At 49.9% G+C, this 19,128-nt stretch overlaps 2 protein-coding genes across 2 annotated transcripts; one reads left to right on the top strand and one right to left on the bottom strand.

Moving 5' to 3' along the window:
• lamtor5 (late endosomal/lysosomal adaptor, MAPK and MTOR activator 5) lies at window positions 1–2,351 on the bottom strand. The gene is made up of 4 exons (XM_007899428.2): window positions 1,967–2,351; window positions 1,410–1,471; window positions 900–1,017; window positions 1–448 (listed from the first exon to the last, which is right to left on the bottom strand). The coding sequence occupies exons 1-4, from the start codon at window positions 1,999–2,001 to the stop codon at window positions 388–390; spliced, it is 276 nt and encodes a 91-aa protein (XP_007897619.1). The 5' UTR covers window positions 2,002–2,351; the 3' UTR covers window positions 1–387.
• Window positions 2,352–7,234: 4,883 nt separating this feature from the next.
• prok1 (prokineticin 1) lies at window positions 7,235–8,186 on the top strand. Its single transcript, XM_007899427.2, has 3 exons — window positions 7,235–7,306; window positions 7,587–7,712; window positions 8,060–8,186. The coding sequence occupies exons 1-3, from the start codon at window positions 7,235–7,237 to the stop codon at window positions 8,180–8,182; spliced, it is 321 nt and encodes a 106-aa protein (XP_007897618.1). The 3' UTR covers window positions 8,183–8,186.
• Window positions 8,187–19,128: the final 10,942 nt, after the last annotated feature.

Here is a 19,128-nt window from a genome sequence, read left to right as displayed (position 1 = left end):
TTCAACTCTCAACATTTTATTGCAATATTTCCAGCTCGGGAGATAAACACAACTAAAAGCCGCGACAATCCCAAACCCGGGCGGGGGGTCGAGGGCCAGACCAACTTTTTGTTTGCTAATTGAGTTGTTTGTTTGCTAATATCGCATCAATTACACCAGAAACAACGCTGGTCCAGGCATCAACCTCTGTAATTACCACCCACTCCAAAACCTCCCCCCGCCCCCCTCCCCCCAACCTCCCCCCACCCCCCAAACTAGAATCCAAGAGAACACAAGGCCAGCAGAGGCCCAGATAAGATTAGTGACTTCAAGCAGCGGCTGCGGAAAGATTTTAACGACAAAACTGATTGACGTGTCGTTCAACTGCGACACCCCATGAGCTGAGGCTCAGGACGCCACCTTGTGGACAGCCACGGTAATGCTGCTGTGCTTGTGGATTATGATGTTTCTGTGAAGAGTCGAGACATAACAATAATAATAATAACAATAATAATAACAATAATAATAATAATCCGTGCAGTTGATACAGCGCCTGATCACGTCGTTGAGGCGTCTCAAAGCGCTTCACGGGATACGCTGTAAAAAGTGAACGGGGTGTTTTGTAAGCGAAACGCGGCGACCAATTGCGCACAGCAGTGTCCCCACAAACAGTCACGGATTGAAGTGGACAAATTTTTTTTTTGAAGAGATTAATGCCCCGGAAAAGCGATCCGCCAATCCATTAACAACCGGGTTCCTACTTATTCCTTGGTAAACAGGCCTGTGGAGTAAGGAAACTTGCCTAAGGTTTCGACCTGTCCTAGGAATCAAACCCAGGTCCTCTCGTTTGCGAGGCGAGCGCTCTAATCACTGAGCTACAGGACTTCAAACAATAATCCCTGCGTTCCTGGATTCCTTACCCATTGTCAGACTCCAGGCAGATGACCGGGGTGTCCGTGGGGTCTATAGTCAGCTTCGTCGCTTGTTGGGCAAGAACCGAGACCACCCCAGCGTGTTCGTCGACCAGCGATCCCCGACCTGGGGAGGAGAGATCACACAGTCACTGCGAGAGAGAGACCCTGAGAGAACACAGGCAGCAACACACACTCCTGGCTCCCCACCCACCCAACTGCTCACCCTCTCAGCCTGAACATCGTCATGTGTAAAACCTAAGATCGTTCACTCTTAATTCACAGCCCCGTTTCCCCCATTCTTCAAAACACGCCCTCTCCCCAACTGAGAAATTGTCCATATCTTCTGTCACCTTCAACTTATAACACAAAAGTCACAAGGTGAGAAGTATCAGCAATTTCATAGCCAGGTTTCCGTGCCCCGACACACACATAAATACATACTCACACAGACAGACACACACATAGATGTTCCCCCCCAAACACACACAGCCATATGACGTGTTGCTCTGTACTTACAGCCCAGGTTCAGCCCCTGTGCGTCCGCACAGAGCACCCCGATAATGGCCGGGTTCTTCATCCTGGTCAGGAGTAAAGAGAGAAAGGTTAAGATCCTGTGTGTGTGTGTTTTTAACGCTGGAGAATTAACCCGGTCCATGAGCCCTTCACCCCTACCCTCCCTTCTCTGTAGCTCAGGGGTTAGAGAGCCTCACAAGCGAGAGGACCCTGGTTTGATTCCCGGGCGGAGCGAAACATTGGGCAAGTTTCCTTATCCCACACACACATACACGCACACATACACGCACACAGACACACACACAGACACACACACGCCGCTGTTTACCAGCAGTAAGTAGGAACCAAGTTGTTAGTCAATTGATGGATCGCTTTTCTGGGGGTAATAATCCCTCCACAAAAATATTTGTCAATCCACGACTGTTTGTGAGGACGCTGCTGTGCGCAATTGGCTGCCGTGTTTCACCCACAAAATATACAGTCAAGTCACTTTGAGACGTCTCGAAGCCCCGATAAGGCACTATATCAAACCCAAGGACAGTATTAGTATTATTACTCACGTCTCATCCAAGTGTTGCTCCAGGACCGACTCCATCTCCCGGCTCCCGGCTCCCACACGGAGTTTGATTCCCCTCAGGCCAAACCCTCAGGATACAAAGTATCGGCCGGAGATACAATCTTACACACTGCGATAGAACGTCACACACTGCGATACAATGTCACACACTGCGATACAATGTCACACACTGCGATACAATGTCACACACTGCGATACAATGTCACACACTGCGATACAATGTCACACACTGCGATACAATGTCACACACTGTGATACTCTGTGTCCCAGAGGCCTCACACGGACACTAACACTGACCACTCTCACTGTCAGCTCTCTGGCTGAGGGTCTGAGTCTCTCTCTCCCTTGTGTGTCACTGTGTGTCACTGTGTCTCTCTCTGTCTGTGTCACTGTGTGTCACTGTGTCTCTCTCTGTCTGTGTCACTGTGTGTCACTGTGTCTCTCTCTGTCTGTGTCACTGTGTGTCTCTGTGTCTCTCTCTGTCTGTGTCACTGTGTCTCTTTCTGTCTGTATCACTGTGTGTCACTGTGTCTCTCTCTGTCTGTGTCACTGTGTCTCTCTGTGTCTCTCTCTGTCTGTGTCACTGTGTCTCTCTGTGTCTCTCTCTGTCTATGTCACTGTGTGTGTCTGTGTCCCTCTGTCTCTCTGTGTGTGTGTCTGTGTCACTGTGTGTGTCTGTGTCTCTCTGTGTGTGTCTGTGTCCCTCTGTCTCTCTGTGTGTGTGTCTGTGTCACTGTGTGTGTCTGTGTCCCTCTGTCTCTGTGTCTCCTCTCTCTCTGTCACATGACAGGAAGTCACTGAGCAGCTGACTGGAGGCCCCGCCCCTCTCTCTGACGCAGGCGTTACGTCAGCCCGAAACCCCGCCCCCGGCCCCGCCCCATAACCACAACAACTCACACTCACAGCCTCTCGCGGGGGAGGGGAGGGGGGGGACCACAGACGCAGTCAAAGAGGGAGGTCTTCAGGCGCCACCTGACGGTGGGGGTGTGGGGGTGAAGGGGGGGGGGACCGCCCCAGTTTCGGGGCACAGTGGCTGAAGGCACAGCGGCCGAGGGCGGAGGGGAGGACTCGGGGGACCCGGACCCAGGAGAGAGGAGACGGCGGGTACTGCTGTGGGGAGAGAGTTGTGGGGGGGGTTGGGGGGGTTGGGGGGGGGGATTGGCCAAGGAATGGAGGGGTTGAAGCACCGGAGGGAGGATCTTGGAGGGGATCCGCTCGGGATCCGCGTAATTCTCCCCATCGTGTCAGTGCTGGGGCTCGCGCCCCCCCCTCACCGGAGCTCCTCACTCTAACCCCATTCCCCTCCTCTCTCTCTCTCTCTCTCTTTCGCTCCCCCCATCGTGTCTGTAATTATCACATCACAGAGACGTGTACTTAAGGACCTAAACAGCCGCACGGCTGCCTCCGGCCTGGAAATGTCAAGTGTAATAATGTCCGTGTAACCGGGATTAGGCGGAGCAATTGTTTCCAATGTGTGAGTGGCCGGAAATGGGAGCAGCGAAATAACGCTCTGCGCACACCAGGTGCTGCCACAACACACAGCGACCGAGAGGGTGAGGGTCAAACCTGTAACGGTACCTCTGTGTGTAACTCTCTATATAACCAGGACCACAGCCATCGTCAGACACAGACACAGACACCCCATCGGTGCCGTAAGGGACGAGTTCCTCACACGACACATTAAAACAACAACTCGCCCTCATGTGTTTATATTTATGACGATTCCTTTAAAAATGATAATAATTTGGCCGCTCAGTCCATGACTGTGTGCGGGACGCTGCCGCGTGTGCCGTTCGCGCTACATCATATGCGAGGAATATTATTATTATTATTTTTTACATGTTATATTTTCTTTCCTCGCCCCATTCGGCCACATTCAAACCACACCTTTTGCCGGTAACTCCCAAGTTGCTGAGTTCATAACGCGAGGACTTTTAAGTGGAGGTTGTTATTTCGCTCTCTCTCTCGCGCTCTCTCTCTCGCGCTCTCTCTCGCTCTCTCTCTCTCGCTCGCTCTCTCTCTCGCTCTCTCTCTCTCTCGCGCTCTCTCTCGCGCTCTCTCTCGCCTATTGTACTGTGTCTTGCTTTGCGATCAGACTTGCTTCGCAGTAACAAAGAAAAGCGAGTGTGTGATGCCTCACTTATCTCTCTGTTCCAAAAGCTCTTTGTTCAAACCGTGAAAACCTGCGACACACAGAGATATATATATATATATATAGAGAGAGAAAAAATTCTGGAATGTCAATACTTTTTTTTTGAACCCCAGACACAAACACACACACACACACACACAGGCGCGGAGTTTTGGAGACAGAGTTATTATCTGAAATGAACAGCTTAGTGCCTTGTAGGATATCCCCGCGACTGAGAGTTTAGGTCAATGCCCTCTCTGCACCTGTTCTTTCAAATGTATTGATCGGTCGCTGCCTTACGTGGGTAACAGGCTGATCGCTTATCTGTGTGGAGTCTGCTTGATCGACGGGCGTCTGTCAATCACACCCCCTCACACCCTCGCTGAATAGATGCACTTTCTTCCGTTGACCCATCTCCTTCTCTTCACCAGAGCGACGAGGAGAGACAAGAAAGGAGGCCCCGAGGGGCTCGCAATTCACCCAGTCTCAGCCTTGAGACCATTTCTACCAATAAGTAGGAACCCGGTTGTTAGTCGTTTGATTGTTTGCTTTTCCCGGGGGGGGGTAATAATTCCTTCAAAAAGATAAATTAGAAATAATAATAATTTGGCCACTCAATTCATGACTGCTGTGCGCAATTGGCTGCCGAGTTTCGCCCACAAAATACACAGTCAATTCACTTTACAGTATACTCTATGAAGCGCTTTGAGACGTCTCGAACACATGATAAGACGCTATATCAGATGCAAGGATTATTATTAAAATGATTATTATTTTCCGTGGCTTTGCCCCAATATAAATTCTAAACAATCACCCCCAGGGTGGGACCACGAGGCGAATTCTGCCTCCCTGTAGAGAGAGCGACAGACAGAGACAGACACAGAAACAGAGACACAGGAATTTGGTGGTGTTTCTCCCTATGGCTTCAGGAGCTTTGATTTAAAGCACAGTTAAATGTGCAATGTGAAGGGTTCAGTAATCACCCGCCAGGACTCAGGTGTTTATTGAGACAATAAAACACTATCTCACTAAGAGACAGCAAGTCACACGCAAACACACAGCACCCTCCTGCCCCCACCCCACCCCCAAACACCACCCCCGCACATACACACATAGCCAACCCTTTCCTCCCACACACACAGACACACACGTACACAGAGCACCCGTCCCCCCACACAAACACACTCCCAACCCCACCCACAGCACCAAACTGATCCCCCCCCGCCCCACCTCCTGACTCCACATCTCACCCCAGAAAATCCCCCAATTACATCCCAGTCTGGCAGCTGGTTTCCCACAGCTCAGTTTCCAGACAGAAACGGGATTTATTTATTTAACAATTGTATTGAAGAGAAATTTCTGCACAATCTTAAATTTCACAGCAATGAATGATCCTAAGGGTAAGACCAGGTGGAACTGTGGGCCTCGGGTGCTCAATGTCTTGCATTCGGAGCCGGGACATTCACTGGAGCAGCCCCCCAGCACCGCCCCCCCTCACCCAGACCCCCAGCCCCCCGACGGCCCCCAGGCCCTCACCTAGTAAACACAATTTATCCACGGCTCAGTTTAAAATTGCTTTATTACTGAAACCCTGAAGGCTTCCGGGCTCCATTTGTAACCAATTCCCAATGTGTTTCATCAGGATTTAAACCAGGTTCACAGCAAAGCCGGTGCTTTATGTCTTCAATTTGCAGTAAATCCACCGAGACGTAGAGCAGGAGTGAAAGGCCACAATGGCTTCTCGCTGCTCTACTCAGTCTGGTGTGTCAGCGGAACGTGTGTGTGTGTGGGTGAGTGTGTCGGTCTGCGTGTGTGTGTGTCAGCAGCGTGTGCGTTCGTCTGTCTGTGTGTCTGTCTGTCTGTCTGTGTGTGGGTGGGTGTGTCAGCAGCACGTGTGCATGTGCGTGTGTGTGTCTGTCTGTCTGTGTCTATCTGTCTGTGTGTGCGTGAGTGTGTCTGTCTGTCTGTCTGTCTGTGTGTACAGCAGATATCACCAGCTCAGACCATTAGGATAACTCATGGCATCGTAACACAAGGTGTCCGTCCAGATCCCAGACCCCGTGCAAAGGGGAGGAACCAGGATAACAACAATAATAATCCTTGTATTTGATAAAGCGCTTTATCAAGTCAGAGGGCTTCACAGAAGCGTACTCCCTCCCTGTCAAGCGCTCTGGGACGCTATCCTGCGTGAGGAGAGCAATATAAATGTTAGAGGGGAAACATGATTAAAATCTAATCATATCGAAACGTCTCGAAAAGCTTCAAAAAGTGGAGTCCTGTAGCTCAGGGGTTAGAGCCCTCGCCTCGCAAGCGACAGGACCTGGGTTCGATTCCCGGGCAGTGCGAAATGTTGGACAAGATTCCTTACTCCACACACACACACACACACACACACACACACGCGCCTCTGGTTACCAGCAGTCAGTAGGAACCTGGTTGTTAAGTCGATTGGTTTTCTACTTTTCTGGAAATAATAATCTTTAAAAAGACATCATAATAATTTGGTCACTCATTCCACGACTGTTTGTGGGGACGCTGCTGTGTGCAAGTGGCTGCCTCGTTTCACCCACAAAATATACAGTCACTACCCTTTACAGTAAATTTGGTGAAGGGCTTTGAGACGTCTCAAAGACGTGATGAGGCGCTGTATCAAATGCGAGGATTATTATTATGATTAAAAGCAAAAACCCACCTTGATTTTCCATCGAATGTTTCAAACTCAGTCCTTTTATTGAAGCAACGTGTTATAATCAGGGCCACTAACCTGAGAGAGCAACAGCCTCGAGCTCTCACTACACTGAGAAACGTCCCAAAGTTACTGCTCCCCTCACTGCCCGACTGAGCTCACTTCACACATTCATTCTCCGAGACTGACATTATACATTCATGTCCTGCCTTCAGTGATGTGCTTATCAAACACAGCGTCACCCAGTTTATTATCAGGGAGTGCGGAGAGTATATCCACAGAGAGAGGCTCCCAGCTCACACACACACACTCGGACAGGCAGAGTGAAGAGGGAAGGTGTACACTGAAGACAGACTCTCTCTCTCTCACACAGTGACCGAGCTCCAGACTCCCTGCACCTTCCCTCCCGCCTGAGCCTCCAGACAGCGGTCACTATGAGAATTCTCCAGCTTTTAACTTTCCTTCTACTCTTCCTGAGTCTCAGCCAAAGTGCCGTCATCACAGGGGTGAGCGACTGGTGGGGGTGGGGGGGGTGTGGGAGGCGGGAGCGGCGAGTGATGGGGCACGAGGGAGGAAGGGGGAGAGCGAGCAATGGGAGAAAGGGGGAGAACAAGACGGGAGGTGTGTGTGGGGCAGTCAGGGGGTAAACCTCGGTCAACATGACTCACTCGTTAATGACCGTCATTGGGTGAGGTACTGGAAGGCGTCTGTGAAATGGGGTAACAGTGGGATGGGGATGGGGGAAATGGACGGATTGGGATCTAACCATGTGATTCTTCCCCTCAGGCTTGCGAGCGAGACCCCCAGTGTGGGGCGGGGTCCTGCTGTGCCGTGAGCCTCTGGCTCCGCCGCCTGCGCATGTGCACTCCCCAGGGCCGGGAGGGGGACGAGTGTCATCCCTACAGCCACAAGGTCTGTCTGTCAGCGTCTCAGTCTCACACCCACAGGGAGCGCAATAGTGGCCGTTTCCCACAACAGCTTTTCTTAATTATCTGCCTATTTGTGGGACTTTGTTGCGCGCAAATTGGTGGCCACACAAACTACAAACCAAAAGTGACGACATTTTGTCTGTAATTAGTTTGAAGCTTTGAGACGTTTTTGTGTTTCGGGCAACAGAAAACTGAAAAGTTCTGGATAACTACTGTCTCTCTCCCTCTCACCGCCGTCTCCTTCTATCCTTCTAACCGCTGTCTCTCTCCCTCTCACTGTGTGTCTCTCTCTCTCTCTGTCTCACTCACTGCCGTCTCTTTCTCTCTCAGGTCCCTTTCTCCGGCAAACGACAGCACCACACCTGCCCTTGTTTCCCGGATCTGATTTGCTCCAAGATCCCGAACGGCAGATTCCAATGTTCAGTCAACTACAAAACCATCGACTTCCAGTGATCACAGAGACAACGGGGCTGATTTTATTTCAGGATTCAATTAAAACCACTTGAAAAATAAATGTCCGATATCTGGCTTGTTTGATGTGAGAATAAGAGTTAAAGTCACCGTGTGAGCGACTTGGATCCCTTATTAAAAGGCGAGAGCTCGAACCACAGCCATAGTTGCAACTACGTGTTTAGAGCCCTCGCCTCGCAAGCGAAAGGACCCGGTTTTGATTCCCGGCTCAGGGCGAAACGTTGGACAAGTTTCCTTACTCCGCACACACCCCTCGGTTTACCAGCAGTAAGTAGGAATAGGAATCCGCTTGTTAGTTGATTGGCGGATCGCTTCCGAGGGTAATAAACCCTTCAAAAAAAGAAAAAATAATTTAAATAATTTGGATAATTTGGTCACTTCAATCCACGACTGTTTGTGGGGACATTGCTGTGCGCAATTGGCTGCCACATTTCACCCACAAAATACAGTCACTAAACTTTAGAGTATATCCTGTGAAGCACGTTGTGATGTCTCGAAGACGTGCTAAGGCACTACATCAAATGCAAGGATTATTATTATTAATATCTCAGCCGCATTTATTTATGTATTTATACAGGTGCCTAACTCCCCGCTCCTGATAACTGGTCACTGAGCCCTTTTCCCTTGGAGTGTCGAGTTATCAGAAGTTTACTGTATGTTCATCACTGTCTGGTTTCTAACAACCGAGATCCCACCTGTGACCTGTTCGGGCTGACCATAGACATGCCTATTTCCAACCAGAGGAGAGAAGGGAGAAACTCCCAGTGTCCTGGCTGACAATCCTCCACATTAATTGCTCGCTCACCTCACTCTATGGCTTTCACCTACAAATCCACACTCGGCAGGAGTGAGTGTGAAGGTGTCTCTTACCTTCAGATGAATTGGTACCTGATGCAATGAGGTGGGGAGGCCACCAGCCGGCGATGCAACATCATAAATGTGCAGATGAATTTCTTTTAGAAAAACTTGTGGCTGGAGAGACAGACAGAAGACAGACAGTTTCTCCTCTCACACACGCACACTCACGCTCACTGGGGAACGCTCACAAGGGAACACTCACCGAAACTCCTGCCCAGGAAGTGTCAGGCGACTGTTAGAGGTTTTACCCACCTGCTGGCAACCACAGAGCCTCACACCCACAACATATACCGTATTTAGAAAATCTCCACATTAATAAATAAACGTCTCGGCCTCAGCTTCCCCTTTTTATTGAATTAGTTTCTTCACCCAGTTCCCTCAGCTTTGTGTTTTAACTCTCCTGGATGTGGGCTGCTCCGGCATTTACTGCTCATCCCCATTGTCGATTGACCGATCGCTTTCCGGGGGTAATAATCCTTCAAAAAAAATGTGGCCAATCAATCCACGACTGTTTGTGGGACACTGCCATGCGCGACCGGCTGCAGTGTTTCGCCCACAAAATAGACAGTCACTGCACTTCACGGTACATTCAGTGAAGCACTTTGAGACGTCCTCCTGACGTGAAAGGCTCTATACCAAATGCAAGGCTTATTATTATTCAAATTATGTAACATCTACAATGCCTTGTCCTCTGGTTACTATGATTATTAATTATTATGATCACTATATCATTTACACTACAAAGACAGTCTCATCATCAAGGTCTGTAGCCAGTGTCCCGCCTGCAGTTACCACACACCTCCACAGGAGGGCGGTCACGGACCACTGTTCACATGTTTTGGGGATGAAATTACACCAAAAAGCTTTTTAGAATCTCTATTAAAAAAAATCAAAGATTTTTGCGAATATCTGCATTTATTTCCCTATTCCTGTGGATTTATTTTAAAGATAAATAGCTTGGATGCGAAGCGAACTGTGGGAAAATACCGGGAATACAGTGCCTTTCCCGGCAGGAGGACGTCTTAAAGCACCTCCCGGGATAAAGTATAATATAATAATCCTCGCATTTGATATAACCCGCATCACGTCTTTGAGGATTCTCAAAGTGCTTCACAGAATAAACTATAAAGTGGATTAACTGTGTGCTTTGGGGGCAAAATGCAGCAGTCAATTGTGCGCAGCAGCGTCCCAAAAACAGTTGTGGATTGAGGGACCAAATTATTAGTAGTATTATTTTTTGAAGGGATTATTACCCCCGAAAAAGCGATCCGCTAATTGAATAACAACCGGGTTCCTATTTACTGTTGGTAAACAGAGGTGTGTGGAGTAAGGAAACTTGCCTAAGGTTTCGCTCTGCTTGGTAATCGAACCCAGGTCCCCTCGCTTGCGAGACGAGGGCTCAACCAATACACACTAGAAGACATCATTGTAGTGTAGTGACTGTATATCTGTAGGCAAACACGGAGCAGCGAGATGGACCCAGGCCATCGGCTGATGGAAATGATCCCCAAACCCCCAAAACTAAATCAGACCCAAGTCTCCCACCACCTCAGTGAATCCATCACCACAGAGACAAGTCGCCAGTCTCAGCAGAGTCTGCAGTTAAAGATATTCTGGCAAATAAAATTTTTAACAAAGTGCGGAACCAGTGATTTTAATTAAAGTAATAATCTAATTGAGTTCAGGCGCTAATGGTCAGTGTTTGCCCAGAGCTGCTCATTACCCGAGTGAAGCATGGACAGTAATGAGGGCCTCTGGGTCCTTAATTGCTGTGATCCTGGAATCAAATGATGCCATCGTCTCTGTAATGTTACCAATCCGCGTTTATCAATGAGGCCGAGAGGCCTGGAACTCACTGTTTGAAGTTTACTCCCTCTCTCCCTCCCACCCTCCCTCCCTCGTTCCCTCCCTCCCTCGTTCCCTCGTTCCCTCCCTCGCTCCCTCCCTCCCTCGCTCCCTCTGTGATTCCTTTCTGCATATCGCTGGCACAAACTGTGTTGATCTTCTTAAGTAATAATGAACAAGCCGCCTGGGTCACCCCCCCCCACCCTCCTAACACCCCCACCCTTCCTGCCCTCCATTCCTCCTGATCCCAACTCCCAGCTCAGGTCCAAATCCATGACTATTCAATGCTTTGGGACGTCCTCCGGACATGAAAGGCAGACGCTGTGTAAATGTCAGTTGTTGTTGTTGTTGGTGGGTGGGGACTGAACACAGACTGACCGGGAATTGTAATGGAATGTCAGGAATCCTCATGTTACAGTCCAGGGTAGTTGGGGAGAGGGTGAGCTGACAGGATGCTGCAGGGTAACAGGTCACTAATGTTCCGTCTCCTGGGGTTGTTGTCAGTATCCATTGCCCCCCCCTCCGCCCACAGCCAGAGACCCTGTGACCCATCCTCTCACACACCAATGGGATGTCAAACCCACCCCAGCTGTGTGATTGGATTAAAATGCTCTGTGAGGAGCCCTTCATCCACAAACAACACAGCCCACGGGGAGATTAGCCTTTAAACCAATTAACCCCAGAGATATGACCTTCCAGACATTGCCCACATTCCGGCCAAGAAAGTGCTCTGAGACGCTGCCCGGCCTGGGAGGGCACTAAACAAGTGCAAGTTGTTGTTGTGGGAGTCACCTGAGGAATGGCCAGACAGACACTTTCTGTAGCGCCCCCTAGTGCTGGCCCGGCTGAGATCAGCTCATGTGACGGGTGGTCTGACCCCAGTCAATGGAGACAGGAAATGGCCATTGGGTGCATCAGAGCCTTTCCTTCCCCAGCACACTCCACCTTGGACTGAACCCAACACACTTCCTCTCCTGACAAACAAAGGCTCCTGGAAATCTCTCAAACTAACCCCCCCCCCCCCACAGCAGCAGGTCCTTGTGTCTGACCTTGTGCCGCGCACATTGTTTGCTGATAACTTTTTTGTCAAGACTCCAGAGGCCCCCGCATTCCCCACGATCTTAGGTGGGGCTACACTGCACACAATTGGCTGCCGCATTTCGCCCACAAAACGCACAATCACTACGCTTACCTGTATCCTGTGAAGCGCTTTGAGACGTCTCGAAGACGCGATGAGGCGCTGTATTATTATTATTATTAAAGCCTGTGACAAGCTCACACTGTGACACTGTAACCCTGTAATGGAGTACTGTTACACGGCGCTGATGGCGATGTAAACCCAGGCGACATGAAACAAACAGAAGGAAAAAAAAGCCATTGTTCTGATGACAAAAGCCGTGAATGTGAGGCACCTGAGGGCGGGCGGGAGGGAGGACGTAAAGACTCGCTGCCTCTCCTCACCAGGGAGCTGGGTGGATGGATTCCTGTGCTGGGAGCCAGGCTTCACTCACTCAGGTGAAGCTAACCAGACCATCTCCTCTGCAGACTGCACTACACTCTCTGCCTTCCATTCAGACAATGAATGAAGGGGCCCCACGTGCCCGGCGAGTGCAACAACAACAACTTGCATTTAATACTAATATTACTGCGACTTGTACTAACAATCCTTGCATTTGATACGGCGCCTTATCTGGTCTTCGAGATGTCTCAAAGCGCTTCACAGGAGATACTGTCAAGTGAATTGACTCACCAGATCTCCACCCCCCCCCCACCTCTACGGTCACCTCTCCCCCAGCTCAGCATCGGGCTCTGTCACTGTCGAGCGCTCTGGGACACCATCCTGCGTGAGGGGCACTGTACAAACGCAAGTTGTCAGTGTTGTTGCTAACCTTGTAGTCGACTCTTTTTAAGGTATTTGTCGAGTTCAGGTGACACATCTCCCCCCCACCCCGCCTCATGGCCTCTCTGAATGCGATTGCTAATTTAACACCAATTATTGACAATTTAAAGGTAATTTTGTCTGCGAGGCTGTTTCACAAAAGGCCCCTTTATACCCAACACAACTCAGAGGCTGTTAACCCATCAGTCAGGGCTGGAGCTGAACTCACTGAGCGAGAGGTGAAATCCATATGTTCCCCACCCAGCCCTCAGCTTGGCGTTCTGCTGCTAATAATAATAACAATAATAATAATATAACAACAATACTTGCATTTGATATAGCACCTTATCGTCCTCGAGACGTCTCAAAGCGCTTCACAGGATATACTGTAAAGTGGGGTGACCGTATATTTTGTGAGCGAAACGCAGTAGCCAATTGCGCACAGCAGCGTCCCCTCAAACAGTCGTGGATTGAAGCGACCAAATTATATTGAAAACATTTTTTTGAAGGGATTACTACCCCCGGAAAAGCACTCCGTCAATCGACTAACGACCAGGTTCCTACTTACTGCCGGTAAATAGAGGCGTGTGTGTGGAGTAAGGAAACTTGCCCAAGGTTTGGCCCTGTCCCAACTGAGAATGGAACCCGGGTCCTCTGGCTTGCGAGGCGAAGGCCCTAACCACTGAGCTACAGGACTCCGTTGTAGCTTCCAGTTTTTATTAATAAATATGTCGTTTCCTGCACAGAAACACCGCACTGTTGGCATCTGGGCAAAACCCAGTACACGTGTGTTAACATGCCAGCACACAGGACACGTTGCCCTGGTAACTCAGGCTCCTATGAATTAGATCCATTAAAGATTTCAACCTTCACAGGAAGCTAATTTTATTCTCCTGAATTTCCCCGTCTCATTATTTTATAGGATTTGGGGGGGAAAAAACCCCTCTTGCGGTTATTTGTTAAACGGAGCTTTGATAGAATGCAGGGCAGCTGAGATCTGAACACCCGCCCACCCTTTGCTTATACATACACAGTCACTACACTTGCCAGCGGTTACCTGGGAGGTGAGCTTTGAGCTGTGCTGATGTGCTGATGTGTGAAACAGGAGATGATTCCCCTCAGTCCAGGAGAGGGATTGAGTGTGAGTCACACTGAGGGCTCCCACCTTCACCACTCACCAGCCTGGAAGTGCAACAACAAGAACACATGACATTTACGCGGTGACTTTCACGTCAAGAAGACGTCCCAAGGCGCTGGACAGCCAGGGATTTGGCCCCGAACTGGGGGTTGGGGTCAGGAGGGGGCTGAGGGCAGGGAGGTGGGGGGTAGGAAGTTGTCCGAAGGTGCGGTCGCAGAGGAAGGTTTTGTGATGTGCCTTGAAGGAGGTGAGGGAGGGAGGGAGGGAGAGAGGGAGCGAGGCAAAGGGACTAGGGGGATGGGGTTCCAAAAGGTGAGGGCGGAAAGGCTGAAGACCCCAATGTCGATAGTGGGGCCGGGCCGGGCCGGGCGGTGGGACTTGGAGCAGAATTCGCTAAACAAACAAATTAAATCCTCGTGTTTGTTACAGATATTCAACGTTAGGAGAGAAAGACCAAACTGTTGCCTTAAATGGTTACAGATTAACACCCAATACAGCCCTGCACCCCTCTTATGAGGCCCAAGGTTTGGGCGTCTCAATATAAACCTCCCTAAATGTGCTCCGGCTCTTAAACTAAAACGGGAGATCTCGCTGCAAAGTGAAATGTTGCCCTTCTCAGGAGAAGGTTTTTTTTTGGAAGCTCAACTTGAACGGAAAAGTGTGCCTCAAACTGCACAGCCTTCAGCTGAACCCTAACCCTTCGCCCTGTCTGCCCTGTTTGACCTTGTGCTGCCTTTGTTCCCTTGTCGGTGGGGGAGTGGGGAGGGCGGAGGGGGAGAGAGAGGGAGACGGGGGGTGGTGGGGGGGGGGAGAGATGGAAGTGGGGGCGGGAGAGAGGGTGGGAATTGGAGAGAGAGTGGTGGGGGGGGTGGGGGAGAGGGGGGGAGGGAGACATTCACTCCGTCTCCCACACTCCCAACTCTTTTCTTAAATTCGATTCAAAAATCAACGTCGTTTTTTTTTTCTCCCCCCCCGAAAAACACGCAGCCAATCTTATCCCTTATATATATGTATATATGTGTGTACATATCTAATATCTATATATTTCTACAGTAGATAAAAAAAGAAACTTTACATATTTGTTTATTTTCGTCTCCCGTCCAAAAGTTAGCTCCAAAGCCGTTACTGCAGAGTGAAGTCAGTCAGAAACGGCTTCTTTTTACAGTCTGTATCCCAGGGCCTCACAACACCCTCTCTCAAATAAAGATTGTTTATTGTCAGTTCCCCCCCCCCCCCCCACACCCCACACACACACCCTCGGCCAAGTCTTTAACTCTTCCAGAACCACACATTTTCCTTTCAAAGCCCACTTATAGAGGGATAGGTCATGTATGTGTCACACAGCGATGGGGAAAAAACGTAATAGAGTTACACATGGCACAGAAACAGGCCACTGATGTCCGCGCTGGTGTTTATATCCCACACAAGCGCCCACCCCTCCCCTCCTCCTCCCCTCACCTCTACTTGTGGTGTTTAAGGCGCAATTAAAACACACTGAGTTACTGAGGTTTCAAGATCTTCGCACTCATGTTCAAATCCCTCCTGCAATTCCTGGCAATTCCCTCCCTAACCTCTCCGATCTGCTTACTCCCCACTCCACCACCCGCTGCCTCCGTTCGACTGGCTCTATCCTCCTGTGTGTCCCTCGTGCCTTCCATTCCACCATCGGCAGCCGTTACACCCTGAAGCTTTGGAACCCTCTTTTACTCTATCCCTCCACCTTGCCCCTTCCTTACCCAACTTCAGCTCACACATGAAGACCTTCCCCTTTGACTGTGTTTACGGTCACTTCCCCCCTCTCCTCCCCCCCCCCACCCCCCGGCTCAGCATCGTGCTCCGCCACTGTCAAGTGCGCTGGGACCTTGTTGTTGTTGTAGGCAGTGATGGGCCATTAATTCATTCCAAAATTATGTTGTAAAACCTCCCGCGTTTGCTTGACAACAAGACCAGTCGAGCGGAAACCAATGTTGCCAAAATGCCAAAGTGATCATTAGGCACCAGGGCTTAATCATCTGACTTGCTGAGCTCCGAGAGGGCACATGGCTGCCAACTGCTCAGCGGGCACGTTAGCGGCGGGAGAGAGTGAATGAGTGAGTGAGTGAGTGAGTGAGTGAGTGACTAGGGAGGGAGTGAGGGAATGAGTGAGAGAAGGATGGAGGGAGCGAAGGAGGGAGAGAGGGAGGCAGTGGGTGAGCAAGCGAGCGAGCGAGGAACAAACTTGAGCATTATTTTATTTAGGAAAGAAAGCATGCTGCCAAGACTCACAAGTGTGAAAGTCATATTACAACAAGATCATCCGGCAAAATAGCGTTCTAACCAAAACAACAACAAAAAATAAATCATCTGAACACCAGACACAGCGAGAGAGAGAGAGAGAGAGAGAGAGAAAGAAAGTGAGAGAGGGTTGGCTTCTGCCAAGTTCCCCCAGTTTCTGGTCTCCAGCCAAACACAGTGCTGGCCTCACTCTGCATGGTGTGTGCTGGACACAGGCAGTTCCAAGACACTCAGTGTTAAGTCTGCCACTGCACCTGACCCCCAATAAATCCCCTCCCCTCCCCTCTGCCCGCCCGCCCGCCCGCCCACCTCCATACACACTCAGCCCTGTTGGAGACTGTTTAACAAAAAGCTGAGGCCAGAGGGAGGGAGGGAGGAGGGAGCGAGGGAGGGTGTGTTTTATCTCCGAGCGACAACAGCTCCTTTAAACACAAGAGGAAATGCCAAGAGCGCGGGCGGGTGCTACCAAAGGCCCTATTTGTCCATTTTTCTTAATAAAGAAATCCAAATCGGGGGCTATTGGGGTTTGGGCACAAGTGAGATGGACACTTCAGCAGAGTGTGGGGTGGGGGGGAACCCACTTACAGTGTATCCTGTGAAGCGCTTTGAGATGTCTCACGTGATGAGGCGCTATATCAAATGCAAGGATATTATTATCATTATTATTATTGACCCAAATTCGTGCTCTCGGCAGACTGGGCGCAACCTGAAGCCACCGTTTAGACTTGTTGAGCCGTCGACTTCTCTTTGTTTGGCCTGGTGCGGAGCGTACGCTGGGGCGAGAGAGCGAGCGAGCGAGCGGGAGAGCGAGAGAGCAGGAGAGTGGGAGAACGAGGGAACGGGAGAGGGAGAGAGAGAGAGAGCCAGCTCACCTCCCCGTGATTAGGGTCCTGTTTGTACAAAAATTAAAAGGCAATATTTTGAGTGATTAGCGCCAGTGACTCAGACAGTAAGGAATGCCCGAAGAATTAAAGTTCAGCAGACTGGCTTCTGTCTGCTTGGGTTAACAATGGAATGTATTTGCTTTTCTTGGCTGCTCTCCCCGCATTCTGTGCCGTGTTGTCTTAGTAATATGAAACTGGTCAGGCCAGACACTGGGTCCACAGACTGGGTCTAGTTAAAATAAGATATATATGTGATATAGATATAGATATAAACTTCTAATGAGGAGAGCTTATTTTAATTTTCTAACACAACCGCAACATTGATTTTCCACTTTTTGTTTCTCATCCAGAGCCTCACAACATCCTGGGGATTGGGGGCGGGGGAGGGGGGGTCGTGGGGGGTGCGGTGGGGGGTGCGGTGGGGAGGGTGGGGGAGAGAAAGGGTTGGGATGTGTTGGCGATGTGGGATATGAGGGTCATCTTGAAGTGGTTCCAGTCAGTCAGTCAGTGACCTCGGAGATATCCCAAGGCATTTGTCCGTGCTTTCTCTCCCTCACCCGTATACACACGGAGCTTGGAACGCTGTAAAAGGACAGTGTAAACAATTGCTTAAAAGCCCATCAACGACTTTTAAAAGGTGACTCAATGGTTCGTTAATTGAGCAAAGATAATAGGGAAGGGTCTGAAGAGAGAGCAGGGAGTGGGGTTAGAGGAGAGAGCTCCAGTAGGGGAGCGAGCCCCAGCACAGACACGATGTGCTGAATGGTCTCCTAACCAGTAAATTTTGTTTCTATGATGAAGGTGGGGAGAGAGGGTCGATGACAGTGACAGTTTATTAGATGATTAAATGCTGCTAAGGGGGAGAGCTGGAGTCAAGCGAAGGTGACTGGCGAAAGTGGGAATTTACATTATTTTTTAACGGATTTCTTTATAAGAAATACAGTGTGTAATTGTGGAATTTGTAACTGTCTAACGTGTGTGTGTGTGTGTGTGAGTGCAGCTGGAAGAGCGGAGAGAGGAGAGAGGAGGGGAGAGAGGGGGAGAGAGGGGAGGGAGAGGGAGAGAAGGGGAGAGGGGGGGAGAGGATATGAGCTTGTGTCAGTGAGCAGCAGGGAGTCCGGGCTTGTGACTCTGGCATATTGTGGAGCAGGAATTCCCGGAAAAACAGGCGGATTTTCCGATTCAATCAATGGAACTTCTGTTACAATAAAAGTATCACACTTTCCACAGCCTTAAGTCAACAGCCCCGTTCACTTGGGGAGCTTTGATGTGGACAAGCACCTCTGCTCAGGATATAAAGCATCACGTCACAAAGTTACTGGGAATATTACACACACACATACACCAGTTTACCATAAAGTCCCAAAATATATTCGGTATTTTTCTTTTTCTTTAAAAATAGCACATTATTTTGCGATATGATCTCAGTGATTTCGAGCGATCTCAGAGCTGGGGATTCAACTAAAGTTTTCTTATTTCTGGTTTCAAGTGCATCACTCCCAGGTCAGCCCAGCGCAGGTTAGAGACACAGTAAAGCTCCCTCTACACTGTCCATCTGTCCAAACTCCCAGGTCAAGGTTATAGACACAGTAAAGCTCCCTCCGCACTGGCCTACTCCTGTTCCTAACACCTAGAGTAGTCGCTCAAGCTCCAGAAACTCAATGTAAAAGGTGATTTGATTTGGGAGGTAAGGAAAGGCTGGGTGTGTAATGGCGAGGGCTGGTCTTCTGGCTAACCTCAGTCTCCACAGAGCAGTGACCAGCCTTGCTATTCCTCTCAGCTTCACTTACACTTGTGGAATCCGCAGTAATGCTGCCTTAGCCTTTTATGGACATTCCACTTGCTGACATGATTTACATTCCCGGCTCCTGACATGTGAAAGTATGTGTTTATATAAGCTCTTTGTGCCGGGACTCTCTCTCTCTCCTTTTCTCTCTACCAACCACGGCTGGAGGCGCAGGGAAAGAACAGCGGGGGGGGGGGAGGTGGGTGAGTGAGTGGTGGGGAGACCAGGAGGGCAAGGAGGGGAGAGAGAGGGGGGGAAGGGCAG

This window comes from Callorhinchus milii, unplaced genomic scaffold (genome assembly GCF_018977255.1).
Source record: "Callorhinchus milii isolate IMCB2004 unplaced genomic scaffold, IMCB_Cmil_1.0 Scaffold19, whole genome shotgun sequence".
Classification (NCBI taxonomy): Eukaryota; Metazoa; Chordata; class Chondrichthyes; order Chimaeriformes; family Callorhinchidae; genus Callorhinchus; species Callorhinchus milii.
Note: the sequence above shows the minus strand (reverse complement) of the source record. Positions and strands in the feature narration are given on the sequence as shown.

Coding starts and splice junctions, on each gene's coding strand:
- lamtor5 (XM_007899428.2), bottom strand. CDS start 2,001: ATGGAGTCGGTCCTGGAGCAACACTTGGATGAGAC. Junction 1,018..1,409: donor ACAGGGGCTGAACCTGGGCT/GTAAGTACAGAG, acceptor TCTCCTCCCCAG/GTCGGGGATCGCTGGTCGAC. Junction 449..899: donor TGCCTGGAGTCTGACAATGG/GTAAGGAATCCA, acceptor GACTCTTCACAG/AAACATCATAATCCACAAGC.
- prok1 (XM_007899427.2), top strand. CDS start 7,235: ATGAGAATTCTCCAGCTTTTAACTTTCCTTCTACTCTTCCTGAGTCTC. Junction 7,307..7,586: donor AAAGTGCCGTCATCACAGGG/GTGAGCGACTGG, acceptor TCTTCCCCTCAG/GCTTGCGAGCGAGACCCCCA. Junction 7,713..8,059: donor GTCATCCCTACAGCCACAAG/GTCTGTCTGTCA, acceptor TTTCTCTCTCAG/GTCCCTTTCTCCGGCAAACG.